Source organism: Mus caroli, unplaced genomic scaffold, assembly GCF_978045245.1.
Source record: "Mus caroli unplaced genomic scaffold, Mus_caroli_1 scaffold_2, whole genome shotgun sequence".
Taxonomy (NCBI): Eukaryota; Metazoa; Chordata; class Mammalia; order Rodentia; family Muridae; genus Mus; species Mus caroli.
Genome location: NW_028227257.1, coordinates 114167325 through 114185700, shown reverse-complemented (window position 1 = coordinate 114185700; position 18376 = coordinate 114167325). Strand labels below are relative to the sequence as shown.

The following is an 18376-nucleotide window of genomic DNA, read 5'->3' as shown; positions in this document are numbered from 1 at the left end:
CTGAGCTCAGTCCAATTGTTGGCTGCAAGCATTCACTCATGTATTTGTTAGGCACTGGTAAAGCCCCTCAGTAGACAGCTATATCAGGCTTCTGTCGGCAAGCACTTGTTGGACTCCACAAAAGTGTCTTGGTTTGATGATTGTATTTGGGATGGATCTCCAGGTGGGGCAGTCTCTGGATGGCCTTTCCTTCCATCTCTGCTCCACACTTTGTCTCTGTAAATCCTCCTATGGGTATTTTGTTCCCCCTTCTAAGAAAGTATCCATACTTTGGTCTTCCTTCTTCTTGAGTTTCATGTGGACTGTGAATTGTATATTGGGTATTCAGAGCTTCTGGGCTAATATCCACTTATCAATGAGTGCATAGCATGTATTTTCTTTTGTGATTGGGTTATCTCACTCAAGATGGTATTTTCCAGTTCCATCCATTTGCCCAAGAATTTCATAAATTCATTATTTTTAATAGCTGAATAGTACGCCATTGTGTAAATGTACCACATTTTCTGTATCCATTCCTCTGTTAAGGGACATCTGGGTTCTTTCCAGCTTCTGGCTATTAACAAAAAGGCTGCTATGAATATAGTGGAGCATGTGTCCTTATTACATGCTGGAGCATCTTCTGGGTATATGCCCATTAGTGGCATATTGCTGGGTACTCAGGTAGGACTATGTCCAAATTTCTGAGAAACAGCCAAACTGATTTCCAGCGTGGTTGTAACAGCTTGCAATCCCACCAGCAATGGAGGAGTGTTCTATCTCCACATCCTTGCCAGCATCGGTTGTCACCCGAGGTTTTGATCTTAGCCATTCTGACAGGTCTGAGGTTGAATCTCATGGTTGTTTTTATTTGTATCTATTGGGTTTATTGAAAGATTACTTTCTTGCTTTTTCTAGGGTGTAGTTTCCCTCCTTTTGTTGGCATTTTCCATCTATTATCCTGTGTAGGACTGGATTTGTGGAAAGATACTGTGTAAATTTGGTTTTGTCATGGAATATCTTGGTTTCTCCATTTATGGTAATTGAGAGTTTTGCTGGGTATAGTAGTCTGGGTTGGCATTTGTGTTCTCTTAGGGTCTGTATGAGATCTGCCCAGCATCTAGTTTTCATAGTCTCTGGTGAGAAGTCTGGTGTAATTCTAATAGGTCTGCCTTTACATGTTACTTGACCTTTTTCCCTTACTGCTTTTAATATTCTTCCTTTGTTTAGTGCATTTGGTGTTTTGATTATTATGTGAAAGGAAGAATTTCTTTTCTGGTCCAATCTATTTGGAATTCTGTATGATAATGGACATCTCTTTCTTTAGGTTGGAGAAGTTTTCTTCTATAACTTTGTTGAAGATATTTACTGGCACTCTAAGTTGGGAATCTTCATTCTCTTTTATACCTATTATCCTTAGGTTTCAGTTTCTGATTGTGTCCTGGATTTCCTGGATGTTTTGGGTTAGGAACTTTTGTATTTTGCATGTCAATGTTTTCTATGGTATCTTCTGCATCTGAGATTCTCTCTTCTGTCTCTTGTATTCTGTTGGTGATGCTTATATCTATGACTCTTGGTCTCTTTTTTTCAGTTTTCTATATCCAGTGTTGTCTCCCTTTGTGATTTCTTTATTGTTTTTAATTCCATTTTTAGATTCTGGATGGGTTTGTTCAGTTTCTTCACCTATTTGGTTGTGTTTTCCTGTAGTTTGTTAAGGGAATTTTTGTGTTTCCTCTTAAAGGTCTCCTACCTGTTTGTGTTCTTTTGTATTTCTTTATTATGTCCTTTTTCTATTCCTCTATCATCATCATGAGACGTGATTTTAAATCAGAATCTTGCTTTTCTGGTTTGTTGGGGTAACCAGGGTTTGTTGTGGTGGAATAACTGGATTCTGATGATGCCATGTAGTCTTGGTTTCTGTTGCTTATGTTCTTGTGCTTGCCTTTCTCTATTTAGTTATCTCTGGTGTTAGCTAGTCTTGCTTTCTCTGATTTTGGCTTGTTCTTCCTGCAAGCCTGTGTGTCAATACTCCCGGTAGACCAGTTCTCTCTGCAAAGAATTTGGATATGGAGAGCTGTGCTACAGGGTCAGCTCTGGGGTGCAGATAGAGATCAGAAGGATCCTGTACCCAGCTGATCCTTGGTTCCTGTGTCCTGATGGCTCTGTGAGGGTCCCTCTTGGGCCAGGAATTTGAAGAAAAATGGTGGTCTTACCTGTGTTTGCAGATGTGTAGGGACTCCTGGGAGACTAGCTCTCTCCTGGCACTATTTCTGTATGTAGCTTTATGGCACAAGATCAGCTCTGGGCACAGATGGAGACGGGACAACTCCTGTCCCAGGCAGTCCCTTGGTTCCTGTGTACTGAGGATTCTGGCTGGGATCCTCTGAGCAGCAGTGGTGGTCCTACCTGCACTCACAGGCCTGTCAGCACTCCTGGGAGACTCGCTCCCTCCTGGTGCTATTTGGGTATGGAAAACTCTTTCTATATAACTTATAGCATCTTAGTGACCTGTGACTTTCGACTTTCTTGGAGAGTTATGATGCCAATGTTAACACATTGCGAGATCTTAAACCATCACTAGCATACAAGTCCCTGTGGCATTCCTGTAGCATTATGTGCTAACATCTGTAGATGGTTCCACACAACGCTGTTTCCTTGACTTGGACAATTTGCTGTCTGTTGGGGCAGGATAAACTATGTACTATTATACATTTTGGTTTTTTTTTTTCCAGCACAACAGGGATATTAACATGTGTCTTAGAATTACAGGGAAGGAGCAGAGCCTTAGGACTCTGAGGAAGCTACACTCAAAAGTCTCACATCTACTGTTTCTTCATTCTCCCAAAGTACCCCTGCCTCTTGAAGAACTACTTTTCTTTTCAGGGTAAACAAACAAATATTTGGATATTATAAACATACTAAAATGTTTTGAATAAGACTTACTTGTTCTATAAAAATAAGCAAAAATCACCACTACCACCAAAAAATAAAACCAAACTAAAACCAAAACCAAAACCAAAACCAAAATCCCACCCCCCAAGTAAAACCAAAACCAAAAATAAAGCAAAAGAAAACACACCAAAAACCCTCCCTGTAAATATAGCCATGTTTTTATCAGCAAAAGAAATAGTCGTCCAGGGACAGAAATGTTCTGTTTATGGAAATACAATATATATTGCTCAAATTTGTGGGCCAATTCAGTGTGAATACAATATCAAAATATTAAAAATAATAATCAAGAAATTAACCTTAAAGTTTAAAATCCTATTTCAATCTATTTGCACAAAGTGAAATGGGAGTTTTGCATTCTTGTGTTGTTTGTGTTTTACTTAAAAGTTCTTTTGAAATAGTGATCTCTCATACACTTGGCAATCATCTACTGTATGCATGAACAGTAAAATGTTACAGTGGCACTTAAACAAGCAGAGCTAATAATACAAAGGCTGAAAATCAGATCATTCTCTGATGATTACAAGGGGATGATTAAGTCCAGAATCTGTCCTTTGGCAGGACTTAGAGTAGGCACTGGAGCGTGGTGTGTGTGTGTGTGTGTGTGTGTGTGTGTGTGTGTGTGTGTGTGTGGTGATTTCTGTGTGTGCGAACTCACACACATGTCTGGGGTATCAAAGAGAGCCAGGTTCCTATGAAGGCAATGTATGTTCCCTATCACAGAACTATCTTAGGCCTCTGTTTTTCTGAGATTCAGTCTCATTACATGAGCTAGGGAAGTCTCTAAATCATGACCTTCTTTTCTCAGCTTTTGGGTGTAGCTGGAAAGGCTGAGTTAGAAGTCTGCATTTATAAATAACCAATCCCTAGGCAATGCTGATAGTTTGCCAGTATTCATATATTTAAAATGAATGAGCCAGATGTGCCTCCATGTTAAACTGCTCAGAGATTGCAAGTAGAAGTAAATGTCTATAATATGATGAGGGTTTTGGGCATATGGTCAAAGATAAAAGGATGTTTGGTTCTGTCTTGTCTTAGACAGACAAGGCAAATCCAAATTTAGTTTTCTGGTCAGAGGTATTTGTATTGATAACTGCTATACTGAAGTTGGTGAATTGGGGCTCAAAACAAGAAATAGAAACACTCCAATGTGAGAGAACAATGTGTGAAAATCAGGCATAAACCTGAGGAAGAAGAAATTCAAGATGAATAGCAACAAATGACTTGTGCTAAATGCAGGAAAAATAGGTATTGTACTCTGGGTTTTATGAAGGAGTTATTGATTTGAAACATCCATTAAAACCAGGTTGACTGTAGTTTCTGTTTACTTCACTTTGTTTCTATGGAATGACTCTGTTTGGGGGGCTATTATGCAGCATATGGCAAAGGAACTTAACTCCTGGGGCTTAGATTTCTTTAAGTGCAATTTTGGTATAATGCCACTAGTTTTGAATCATTATTTTGAGCATGAATTAGACTCAATGGCTAATGTTAACCCAACTTCTTGTCCTTTCTTATGTTCCCTACCTAAGTTTGTTCTGTAATCAAAAATCATTTAGACATTTGATGAGGCAAACTATTGATGTGTATATGAGAAGTCGTATCACGATGAATGGTGATTCCATCCTTCAATTCTAGTATAGGATAATCTCCATTTTGAAAAGAAAGGCCTTTTATTAGTTATTAAATATATGAATATTTTTATCCATATTATATAAAGGAAGGACTATAGTATCATCTGTTACTTTGTAACTTGGTAGGCCCTCTAAAAGTCTGTGCGTCCTTATTCTATATAACCATATCACATGTGTTTGCATATGCTCATGGACATATACAGTGATAGTCCATAATAACTGTACACTCGTTTGATAATTATTTCAAACCATAATTTAAAAAAAATAAGAATTTTACATTAAGGAGTTTGGTATTTTCTTACCCTCATTCCTTCAAATCTAGACAAAGCTCTTAGGGGTCTTAGGGCCCTCAGTGTCCGTAGAGATTTAATGGGGCCAAGGTCTGAGTAGCCAAGAGTGTTGGCTACTAAAGTAACTAGAGACACCTGCAAAAAATGACATTCTCAGTAAGGATTTTAATGATGTGACAAAACACAATGAAAATTCAGTTATAAATTGCACAAAGAAAAAGCAACAAGAATGTAATTTGATATGAATTGGCCCTCCCCATAATAGGTAAGAAGGAAGTTTTTTTGGAAAAAGAAAATAGAATTCTTGGAAGATTAATCAAAAGAGGAAATAATGGAAGGAAGAAAGATTACTTATTACCACACTTAAGTAGAAACAACATCTACAATTTTTGTATTTCATAATTACTGGATATCTAATTGTTTATTAAATGTGAACCTTAATAACAGTGCCCAATACATTTTCTATTAAAATGAAACCCATGGCATACTTTAGTGTGCTTCCAAAGCTGTAAATAAAAGTATGTTAAAAACTTAAGTAGATCTAAACATGATTATAGCCTGTATTTGAAAGCCATCTGAAGATTCATGACTGAGATGGGAACAACTTCAAAATAAGAGTGTTTACAGCCTTTGATTTGTCAATATTTTCACAAAAGATCTGACTGTAATAATTTACGGATGGAATTTTGAATTATATTGAAAATACAGTGAGACTGGATGACTCACGGCTTAGCCTTCAACCTAAAGACATAGGTTGGCCTAGCAACCATGATGATGATGCTACAGGAATGTGTACTCTTTCCACAGATCATCTCAAAAGAAAGAACACTTGCAGAAAAGAAACCAACATCCATTTTGGAACAGAACAGTGAGTTCCCAGCACTTTCTGTCTCTGAGTAATTTCCGTTTACTATTTACTGCAGCAGGCACTGTGTCTGAGAACAGTGCTTTCAACACAAGCTAATGCCATGTCAAAGAGACAAAGTATTTCTAGAGAAGAGTGAATTCAGGTCAATTTCTACTGAAAAGTTTAGAGAAAAAAACCTTCACTCCTTAGACATTCACGGCTGCTGCCTAAGACAGGCATCTTGCTCTGTGGAATTGATGTCCTCGTGAGGTCATATCAGACTATCCCACTAAACAGAGCATACATTTTTAATAACCTATAGCTCATAGGACTCATTACTCTTCTCACTCCTAAACTGATTCAGTCACGCATGCCCCTCATTTCCCACTTAAGTCCACTTAAGTAAAAAAGCATGCTCTCTTTTTCATAAGAGAGAGTCTAAAAATGTTATATACAAGTTGCACAGTCTTTAATGAAATAGAATAGTCTTTCAAGCTGATGCTGAATGTTCTGAGAGTGAATATGTGATAATCTTGAGGAGACACTATAAATGGGAACCTATGGACATGCCCCCACACCTATATTGTTTGTTTTTAATGTTAGAAGTATTTCCTTTATTTTTTGAGATCATCATAATGAAATCATTTCCCACTGCAATTTCCTCCCTCCAAACCATCTCATATTGATAAATCCGCCTGCCTTCATCACAGACTTTAAAGCCATTTTGTAGTGAAGATAAGGTAGATTCATTCTTGTTTATAATTAAAATTGTCTCTCAATGTTGGGCTATGCCCCACCTGGAACCTTCACTACAAATAGTTCTATGCTGCTTATTCCAGGAAATGGCAATCATGCCTTTTGTTTAAAAAGGTTATTATGACAATTACCTTATTATGAGCACTTGTAATCATCTCTTTATTTCAGGAAATTGTTATATTCAGTTTCTGTAACACCACCTATTTGTCTGACAAATTCCCTATTTGGAAAGCCCCTACTCCTGGACTGTAAAAATCCTTATCTCATCATTTCCAGTGATGATCTCTTGAACCCCACTTTTAGGGAGACACAAGCTATGTACACATTTTAAAAAAGCTGGTTTCAGTTAATTGCTTGCTATAATTACTTTGGCCATGATAATTTGGGTCAATGATCTCTTTTCTGTGGGTTTTGAGAAAAACCCCTCCTCTCTCTTTTTTACCAATTGTTACATATGTGTGTATGTGTGTGTTTGCACATGAACACACATGCATACTCCTTAATACATATATATTCTAGGAATGTTAGTGACTACACCAGAAAACTTTATCAACATGACTGCCTAAATTTGTGAGCTGAACAAAGAAAACAGCAATAGATGTTCTAATGTGGACTATGTTGGAGGAGAGCTAGAAGCTCAGTGACCCTCAACCCTACACAAAGAACTACAGACTACTAAGAAGGTAAGAAACTTGGGGAGTAATTAGTGTATATTCATATAAAATTGTCAACAAATTAAAATAATGAGGAAGTAATGACACAAACTTGCCATCTCTTCCTCCTTTAGTTTTTTGTGATGAATATTGAACATAGTGCTTTACCCATGGTAGGCAGACACTCTACAATTGAGTTCTGTCCCTAGCCTCCAAATCATTTTTCCTATGTTGAATAACATGTAAATTAAAGTATTTTTATGCATTTTCATCATCCAAGTCCTAAAATGTTCTCTGCATTTATTGAAGCAATTAGTGGCAACTTCTGTGCTTCACTGGCCTTCTGGAGTGGACAGTAGTTGAATGTTTGAGAAAAGGAGACTCATTTTGGTTTTCTCCAGCATTATGATTGAGATAAATATTCTCTAGGCTTTCCTTATCTCTAGCATAGAATTAGTCTTAATCTTGATTTTTTTTTAACCAGTTTTAACCACTACATGAGACAACTTGAATGTTTCTCCTTTATCTGGGAAATTAATGTTGTGAAAATTAGCACCCTGTCTTTTAGAAGACTCATCTGCCCTTTTCTTTATCACTCAAGGATCCTCTGGTCTTCCTTCTTCCCTCCCTCCCACCCTCCTTTCTTTCTTTCTTTCTTTCTTTCTTTCTTTCTTTCTTTCTTTCTTTCTTTCTTTCTTTCTTTCTTTCTTTCTTTCTTTCCATCTTTCTTTTCTTCTCTCTCTCTCTTTCTCTTCTCTCCTCTTCCTTCCTTCCTCCCTTCCTTCCTTCCTTCCTTCCTTCCTTCCTTCCTTCCTTCCTTCCTTCCTTCCTCCCTCCCTCCCTCCCTCCCTCCCTCCCTCCCTCCCTCCCTCCCTCCCTCCCTCCCTTCCTTCCTTCCTTCCTTCCTTCCTTCCTTCCTTCCTTCTGTCAATGTTACCTAGAGTGATATTCAAATCATGTGCATTTTAAAGAAAATTATTTTTTGAATTACGTGCGACTATTTTACCAACATGTATGCCTTCTCACCATGTGTTTGTGTTGCCACATAGGTCAGAAGAGGGCATCTGTAGCAGGAGTTACAGAGTGCTGTGAGTCACTTAGAGAGTCTGGGTATCGAACTTGGTCCTCTGGAAGGAAATTCAGTGCCATAACCATTGAACCATCTCTCCAGTGTCAAATCAGGTAGTTTTAAAACTATGGTTTTGTTTGATTTTTGGGAATCATATGCAAAGTTACAAGTATTAGATAGAGTTGTATGGAAGAGAAGTTACAGTGGTTGAAAGATTACTGATCTATTTATCACAGACAGATTTCAGTGACTATATTAATATTCTTAAAAACATAAATTTCTGGCCTTAAAGTAAAGAAAGATGACAGGATGGTAATCTAGAAAAGCACCAATGAAAACAGAACACTTAGAATAAATCACCCTTTAAACTTTATTCTAAAATACTTACATCAACAATTAAGAAGTCCAGCCAACACCAGGCATTAGTGAAATATGTTTTATACCCATATGCCACCCATTTTAGAAGCATTTCCAGAATGAAGATGTAGGTGAATATCTTGTCAGCATACTCCAGGATAATCTTAATGGTCTTTTTCTTTTCAATATATATATCCTCAAAAGCCTGTGGAAACATTCACATTTCAGTTTATGTGTAATGTTAAATTTATATTTCACTGGAGAAGAGGAAATTACAATTCTGATAGAGACATCACATAAAATAATGGTGTGAAAACAACTTGGCTAGCCTTCCTCTGGTTTGCAGCTCCTGCATGAAATTTACTTCTAACATCCTTTTCCATTGTTACAGAGAAGCTGAGGAATGAAATTACATACAGTCTTCTGAAAATATCATGGTTTCCAAAGCCTAAGGTCTCGGTCTCTCTCTCTCTCTCTCCTTTCTTTCTCTCTTTCTTTCTTTTCTTTCTCTCACTTTTTTTTCACATCACCTGGCTGTTCTTTTCTCCTTTCAAATGGAAAGAGTCCTGATCCTTTTCAGACTTTATTCCTGGGTCAGCCCCTCTTGTAAACCTTTGTAATACTACACTCTAATTCACACCCACCAATTAGGTTAGGAACCTCCTTTGGCTCTTGCTCCATGCTAGTAGGATTTACCCTCTTCAAAAACTTTTAAGAAAATGACAAGGGTAAGATAGGATACTCACAGCCTGAAGCTCTTTGGGAAATATTTCAAATACATTTAGAGAGTTGAAGTAATGGGGGTATTTTAAATGGCCACTGATCAAAATAGGTCTGAATTACATGAGGTTTTCTCTTTCATATGGAAGCACTAATCACCTTGGAGGAAGAAATGAGAGCTAAATAACATAGCTTTAGTGATTAACATTGTATTTCCTGTCCGTGGTTATGGACTTGATCAGTTCTTATCCCTCCTCATTGCCAAATCTGTGTCAATACTTTAAAAATCATCATTAGCACATTTCTTTCAATGGTTGACAGCAATACTGATGCAAAACAAGAATCTAGGTTAGAAAGAATGTGCAGGCCCACTAAGATGCACAACCCTTGTGGGCCTTCTGAAAGTAAGCAGGGTGGAGGTGGGGATGGCATGGGGTAGGGAAGAAGTCTATCTCTCAAGACTTTCCTGTGCCTTTCTCCAAGTTCAAGAGGAGTTATGAAAACCACCCAAGCAGAATATGTAACTCCAAAACATGGCAAGAAAGGGGTTTGGTGTCAAAGAAGAAGTCTGCTCTTAGAATTGGGGTACAGGTTCAGAGAGAGGAGTATTGAGTCTTGGTAATGAGATAAGATGCTCCATTCAGAAGACCTCACTGTGATTGAACCAGGCAGCAGACTCAGATGCAGGGTCTCTGTTTGCAGGGTGAACTTTGTGGATGTGGAAACATAAAGGCAAGGGGAGAGTTGGGGCTTAGGCTTCACTGCTCCCCATTTCAGGTTCTGTTTGTTTCTCCTTTCCTTTTTGGTGTGCTCTCCTATGTCTGGGTTATAGAAGGGGCTTTGAAATTATAACGTGGACATTTACTATATTTGAGATATGAGGAAACATTTTAAACTCTGTACTCAGTGTTCTTGTTTGTTAAATGATAAAATTTTATATTTTCTCAGAATGATTTTGGGGATTTTATGAAAGAAATGTATGTTGAAATTATAAAATATGGTATTTTTCTATATTATAGCTATTATTTGCATTTATTTAATAGACAGGAATCTCAAAATCTTCATTATCATACTAGGAAAACTCCTTGAGCAAAGCCACCAATAATTGCAAAGCTGTTTCCTTTCTTCGTGTGATTCTTTTAATTCAGTTGATATGACTTCCTCCAAAATATCAGTCTCCTTTTTTGGACATTCTGAGCAAAAGTTTCTTTAAAACTTTAACCTTTTAAATATATTCTTTAGTGTCTGGGTTTGGTGGCTGTTTGTGGGATGGGTCCACAATGCCAGAAAGATTTTGTTGAAGGGACCCTGTTATAGCTGTCTCTTGTATGGCTATGCCGGGGCTGGCAAATACAGAAATGGATGCTCACAGTCATCTATAAGATGGAACACAGGGCCCTCAATGGAGAAGCTAGAGAAAGCACCCAAGGAGCTGAAGTGGTCTGCAACCCTATAGGTGGAACAACAATATGAACTAACCAGTACCCCCAGAGCTGCATATGTAGCAGAAGATGGCTTAGTCGGCCAGCACTGGGAAGAGAGGCCCCTTGGTATTGAAAACTTTATATGCCCCAATATAGGGGAATGCCAGGGCCAAGAAGCGGGAGTGGGTGGGTAGGGGAGCAGGGCGGAGGGAGGGTATAGGGAACTTTCGAGATAGCATTTGAAATGTATATAAAGAAAATATCTAATTAAAAAATGTCTTCTTCTAAAATAAATAAATAAATAAATAAATAAATAAATAAATAAATAATCTTTAAAATAACTGGCCATATATGATTTAGAATAAGATAAAGCTGGGAGACTTTATTAGTTATTAAGAGTATGAGCTATAGTAGGTAGTATTAGGGTCCTGATTTCCATTTTGAAGACACATTCTATTTTTAATGTTTAAAAGACTAGACTTGTTAAGAAAGGCATTACTTTGAGGACCCTGACTGTTCTCATATAGTATATCAAGAATACAGGGTTCCCCCCAAAAAGGCACAGAGAGAGAATTTACAAGTTTTTCTCCATAATAAATATAAATTTAAAAACTATCAGTAAATTATTTTCAAATAGCATTTAATATTATATCAAAAAATCATTCATCATGACCATGTTGGTTTCATTTCACAGATGCAGGTTAGTTCAATTTATGTAAATACATGTAATTCATCATATAAATCAACTCAGACATAAATCACATTAATTCTTCAATAAACAAAGAAAGGATCTTGGACAAAATCCAAAATGCCTTCATGGTAAAAATCGGGATGGAGGTAGTATCCCTCAACATAATAAGTACTATGCATTTACAAACTGTTAGTCAGCATCACACTAAAGATAGGAGAACTCAGGAAGACCACAAGCCCACTCTTTTGTATTCCCATACAATGCAGCTTTTGGAATACCTTCTTAATCAATATGGCAAAAGAAGGAAATAAAAGCGATGCAAATAGGAAATAAGAGGTCAAAGAACCCCGATTTGCCGGTGATTTTGACTCTATAGCAAACTAGCCTTACAGACTCTACTACAAAATGCTCAAAGTTGATAAGCATTTCAAACACCATGGCGGAATACAAAATTAACACCCAAAGATCAATAGCTTTGGGGCTGGAGAGATGACTCAGAGGTTAAGAACATAATGCTCTTGTGGAAGACCTGGATTTGGCTCACAGCATCCACAGGGGTGACTCACACTGGGTGACTCCAGTTCCGATGAATCAGATGACCCTTTCTGGCACCTGTGGGCAGTTTTTGCACCCTCACATGCGTGCACATGCAACTCAATTATTAAAAACTAAAATGAATCTTGAGTCAGTGGTCTTTTTATATGCCAGTGACAGTAATGCTGAGGAAGAAATCAGAAGGAACCATGTTTATGATAGCCTACCGATTAACCTTCAGCAAAGTTTGCCATACTTACCTTCCTTTGTGTGTGTGTGTGTGTGTGTAAAGATATTAACTTGTGAGTCCACTTATCAGCTCACTTACCAGAGCTCCACTGCTGAGCAGGATCATGAGAACAATGAAGCTTTCAAACCAGCTGTGCTCCACTATCCTGTAGCAGGTCTTCCGGATGGTCCACCAAACTTTCCCTTTCCCGGAGTCTATGTTAACTTGGCAGCATGGAAATCTCCGCACACAGCCTGGCAAGAAGGACATGTGTAGAACACCTTGACACTCAGAGTAAAAGTTTTGAATGCATCATTTAGGGACTACCTTCACCCACATTACATCGTTTCTTTTTTCCTAATGCGGCAGGACCTTCTTTTCATTGTCAAATTTTGATGACATTCTTTTAGTATCCATCAATGATTTTTTTAACACAATGCATTATCATGTGTAATTTTCTAATTTCTTGATTTCTTCTACACCATTTAAATTATTTAATGGGGAAACGAATGAATGAGACATTTGTAACACTGAGGCAAATTATTTTTAAGGCTTTCTTGGCCGACAGAGAATATAATTGGACACATTTCTACTCCTGAGTTTAAAACTTTTTGGAGGGACTGGAAGTGTGGTTCAGTTGGAAGAGTTTTTGCCAAGCAAGTAGGGAGATAAGCTTGGTCTCCAGAACTGCATACAGTCACGTGGGGGTGGTGAATCTGCATATCTGATATCCAAGCAGGAGAATCAGCAGTTCAATGATATAATTTGTAATATATGGAATTTGATGGAATAAACGCAAACACAAGATAAAACATTTTGAGCAACAGCATAATATTCTCAATAATATTGGAAAAAGTAATAGGAAGTGTTAACATTAAGACAAAAAGGCAAACATTATAAGAAAATGCAAATAAATATATAGCAATCTGCTCTAAGTTTGAAAGATTTGAGTTGGACCTCTTATATTAAAACTATCTTGCTATGAAAAACTAAGGAAAATTTTATTTAAAATGTTTATGCTTATTCATTTATTTTTACACCAAGTATTTTAGTGTGTCCTTGTATACAGCTTCATCTCCACAGAGAATTGGCTTTTGATTTTATTTAGGTTAAATAGGCACAGATATTAATGAAATAAATGGATAAAGCAATTAAAATAACAGATATGTAGAGGCCATCTTGGAAGGATGGGAGAAGTTCACATAACCCGGTTTGTATATTAAAAAGAGCTGGGAAGAGGTTTCCTGGAAGAGACAGAGCCTGAAATGAATGAATTTATCAGTAGCAGAAAGAGTTTGGTTTAAAAAAAAAAGCCAGAGTTTGGAAGGAGATCCATTACAAAAGTACAATAAAGAAGTTCATTTGTGGGAATTACAACAGTTCAGAATTATGAAAGCCATATTCTTAGAAGTGAGTGTGAGAGAATTTGGACAGATTACAAAGCAATTGCATTTTGCTTCTAAAAATTAGATCATATAGATCAAAATTGAGGAGTAAGCGATGGTTATAAGGAAGGAATTTTATAGGCAGCCTCGCTAGACATCGTCAATAGAATATGGTGCTGGTCAGTGGAAGAGAAGCTCAAACCCATAGAACTTATAAGGTTCTAACACAGCATCTTCATCAAGGGGAAAGAGAAATGAAAGCAACAGCAGATTCAAGACATTCATCTTGTATCATCAGCAGGATTTAGTGACTAAGTGAAGGTCATAAAAATATGAGCTGCTTTGAAGGGTAATGAGCTAGAGATTATGATAAAACTTCTGAATGTTGGTATATGGTAAAGATTTGAGGTCTGAATCTGAAGTTCAGAGGGAAAATGTGAGGCAGAAATTATTAGGATAAATATACCAGAGACCAGGACCATTTCATGAGATCCCACAAACAAAATATTGAAGAATGGTTCACATCTAGAACATTTTGTGACAATACCACTAGGGGATAAGGACAAGATACATGGTGTGCTGAAACCATATTGGTTCATGAAAACTCCCTGGGAAACTTTCAGAAAAATTTTAAATGTTTTGTTTAAAGTCACCATTGTAAGAGATTAAGGTAACTAAATGTAGAAGTCAATACTTTCTAAATAGAGTTAAGAATCTATCACTTCCTAATTATCATTCTCTATCTCATACTCTTCATGCTACATTATATTTTTTGTTTTTTTTGAATGGTGGATCATATCATGCTACTTGGCTTCTGTATCATACCCTCCACAAGGTCACAGCCATGGTGGGAACATGGCTGGCACAATTCTTTACACAATGAAAACCACCATAGGTAATTTGTGGGGACATGGGGCATGTGTGTGTGTATATAATAAAATTATGGAAGGAATGTTAATGACGTAGATAAACAGTAAGTCTATGTTGTGTTTATGGGCAGCAGAACCCATTGAGAAATACTTTCTCCTTACTCAACCTCCATTATGTGTTTATTAAAAATTGCTGAAATCATTAATGAAGGAATAAAATCATGTTTGTTTCAGTAATTAATATAAATGAAGACACTGACTGGCCCTCATGAATGGTATTTACTCATCTACTGTAGTTATAGGCAGTTGGCAAAATTCTACAATAATATTCTGGAAGACACAGTTGCATATGTAGATTGTGTGTGACAAGGAAGTTACATATAATAATATATGTATTAGCTACATATAATTGTTAATTTTGTACATATTGATATCAGAAATTCTTATACTAAACTGCTGTGTGCAAACATACTTTTTTTTTTCTCATGGACAACTAGTTGCTATGCATTGATGTGTCAGGAACGGTAAGCAGTGCTCATGGAAAGCGAAGAGGTTGCAGTAAAGGAGAAGTGATGGAGAGGGCAACTGAAATGTGAACACAAAGGGCCAAATGAGATCATAATTGCAAATTTTAAAAATGTATTAAAATGTTTAAGTAGATTAAAAAACACAACTAGAATTACTTTTAAAAAAAGAATTGTTGGAGGATACATGAACTTTAGTCAAGAATGTGCAATGTGAGTTGTAATTTTGCTTGTCTTAAAATTGAAAGAAATATTTCTTATGACTATGAAAGGAAAACAAACTGCATGGTAATTAGAAAAGCAAGGAAAGTTTTGTCTGAGCCAAAGCCTCATAACCACTGCCCCTAGGGTGGATCATACCATGGAGAATTTCTCTCTTACTTGATGCAGGAGTGTTCAGTCACCTGCCTGCTGTTCATGCAAAAACGAATCCCCAGGGATTCCCAGCCTAGCTGGTTAGCAAGGCTATCATACCTTCTCTGTAGAATGACTATTAATTAAATGTAAACACAACACTATCTCTAAACAGTCTAATGAGTCCCGGTGGGTCAGGTCTTTGTCTTTTGGGTGGGTTCATTAGTTTGCTTTTGTGATACATTACATAAAGTCTAGGTTGGGTTTCATCATGTTAAAGCAATGATCCCCAATAGCAAGGAAAGCACAGACAGATCACGCTAGGACACAACATCATAATCAATATAATCAATGTAAAACTGTTTAGGAAAATATGCTTTTTAATACTAGAAGTGTTGACATGACCTAAAACAAATGTTTTGTTCATAATTTCCTTTCAAAACAAAGAAAATAAGAGACTGGATGGGATTGTTTACTCTATTATTAAAGTAAGAATTGGTTATTAGTTATTAGTTATTTATATAAAGAGTTGATGAACTCAGAATATTTTAAAGAGAAGATAAACTGACTGTGCCTACAAACTTAACTGAAAACCCTTGATTAAAAAAAAGAAGAAGAAGAAAGTTGAGGTTCCTTTTTAACTCAGATTCTGGTGATATAAATTTACTAATCAAATAATTCTAAAAAGTATAATACAATAGAAACATAATTATGTCACACCCATATTTAATTGGTTTGTCATACTCATAACTAGTTAATTTCTAAGACATTAAGGATAATGCAGACCATCCTGAGACCTATGGAAGGAAGGGGAAGTCTTGAATTATAAAGCTATGATGAGAATTAAGGAAAGATCTAGCTAAGAGAGGGGAAAGTGAACCAAAAGGAAGACAGAAGGCAGTTGATAAAACTCATCAGCGGGGCCTAGCAAACACAGAAGTGGATGCTCACAGTCAGCTATTGGATGGATCACAGGGCTCCCAATGGAGGAGCTAGAGAAAGTACCCAAGGAGCTAAAGGGATCAGCAACCCTATAGGTGGAACAACATTATGAACTAACCAGTACCCTGGAGCTCTTGACTCTAGCTGCATATGTATCAAAAGATGGCCTAGTCGGCCATCACTGGAAAGAGAGGCCCATTGGACTTGCAAACTTTATATGCCCCAGTACAGGGGAACGCCAGGGCCAAAAAAATGGGAATGGGTGGGTAGGGAAGTGGGGGGGGGTGTGTGGGGGAATTTTGGGATAGCATTGGAAATGTAATTGAGGAAAATACGTAATAAAAATATTAAAAATTAAAAAAAATAGAAACAGAGAAGAATCAATGACTTTATGGCAAAGGACAGAAAAAAGAAATCACCCATGTTGGTTGAAAGCACAACTCTTGTTTAGCTTTGTTTCTTCAGTTTTTCTGTTGACCTTTTCAGCAGAATATTCCCTGTGGGTCAGATGCTACTCTGAACTGCCATTGGTTCTACCTTAGCTCGTGTAGGTCCTTCATGAATTTGTAGGAGATGGTTTCCTGTGGAACTTGGCATGGTCTTTATTTCCCTTTCTGGGAACATATGCTTCTTAAAAAATTTACAGGTAGAGTCAGCCTGTTTCTGGTTTTTGAGTTCCCATCCTTCATCCCCTTTTCTCACCTCAGTCCTGGTCATCAGCACGCCCTTCCAGTTTACCAAAAAGGTAGTCAGAATTTTAGTCTCACCATCTCTAACTCTACTACATTAGGCTAAGACCCTATTAATGCCCTCATCTGGATTTCCTCAGGAACCCCCAAGAAATCATCAAGATTCTGCCCATTGTTGCTTACTGTCCTCTCTCGAGGAGCTGTAAGACTTTATAATTAGATTATTGTTATCCTTTAAAGCTCCTACATTCATTTATTCCATATATACTGGTACCTAGATTTTCCTCAAATGTTAGATGTATTTCACTACAGAAAAGGACTTCTGCTGATCCATCAAAAAATACTGATTCTTCATTGATTTGCACAGCCCACTTAATCTCATTCCAATATTGATCAAACGTCATGTTTCATCACAGCAACAGAAACCTAACACACCGAGTAATAAGAATTAAGTCTCCCAAGTAAGCAGTATCAAGATCCTACACTAGTAAAGAGTTCAACAGTAAGATACACTGACATTGGAAACTATTGTCAATAGATGTCAGACATATGGGGGCACTTAAATAGAGTTCCATGCTTAGAAGAACAGGAAACTCTCTTTCAGCCATTGGTTCCCAGTTAACATGTTCTAAGACAAAACCCAAAGCACTAGTGAATGAGAGAGCTTCAGTTTTCCCCCTTACCATCTGTAAAACAGGCTTCGGGCTCATCTGCATTGATAGGCTCAGCTTCTGCCTCCTCTTCTCCTGGCAGAGGGTTATCAACTGTGCTGCACTCTGAAGAACTTGATCGGTTCCGTCTCTAAAAAGAAATTCACCACCACCACCACCACACAGGCCATTTAGTGAATGCTAGTATGACATTCAAACTTCATTTAATGACCAGTCATGCAAAGTGTCATGAAAGATGTTTAACAGTACGATGGCTGTCAAAACATAGAAACACATGTTGAGGTCAAGTTGCCCTATGGTACATCCATAGTTGATCTTTCTATCTACACATCCTGCAAAAATAATTCATTTCATAATGGTAGTAATAAAACATTTGGACAAAGCTTTCAAGAGGAACCATTTTATGTTAACTATAATTTGGGAAATTATTGGCCACACTTACTATTATATTATGTTTAATACTAACTTGTGAGCAGTTATTTTTTGGCAATAACTGACCTCTGGGGAACATTAATGTGCAAGTATCCAGTTGCAGGTGCTGCAAGACCAAAAGTACAGAACTGATAGATTCCAGGAAAAAAGATTTTAAGTAGTTGGAATTTTAAAGAATATACAATAATATCCAAATAGGTTCTATTTACTTTTACAGAATAGGTAGCAGGATACTATAGATAGAAAGTCTTTAAACAAGACAAATATTAAACAGAAACTTGTATTGGAGTTCAAATGTTAAAGACCATACCAGCACCACCCATTTTAACCTCAAATTTTACTGCATGAAAAAGATCATAAAGTATTATTTTTCAAGGAAAA

At 37.1% G+C, this 18376-nt stretch overlaps 1 protein-coding gene and 1 long non-coding RNA gene across 6 annotated transcripts in view; one reads left to right on the top strand and one right to left on the bottom strand.

Annotated features, from left to right (window-relative positions):
* Scn9a (sodium voltage-gated channel alpha subunit 9) overlaps positions 1-18376 on the bottom strand; it is a 169616-nt gene that overhangs the window by 18663 nt on the left and 132577 nt on the right. For all 5 annotated transcript variants that reach the window (XM_085834816.1, XM_085834817.1, XM_085834819.1 and 2 more), the window contains 4 exons: positions 17576-17693; positions 12229-12383; positions 8563-8736; positions 4862-4984 (listed from right to left, as the gene is read on the bottom strand). In XM_085834816.1, coding sequence (XP_085690942.1) covers positions 4862-4984; positions 8563-8736; positions 12229-12383; positions 17576-17693 — 570 coding nt within the window. The remainder of the gene's footprint in view (positions 1-4861; positions 4985-8562; positions 8737-12228; positions 12384-17575; positions 17694-18376) is intronic.
* LOC110308243 (uncharacterized) overlaps positions 1-18376 on the top strand; it is a 109626-nt gene that overhangs the window by 56003 nt on the left and 35247 nt on the right. The gene's annotated exons all lie outside the window — the stretch shown is intronic.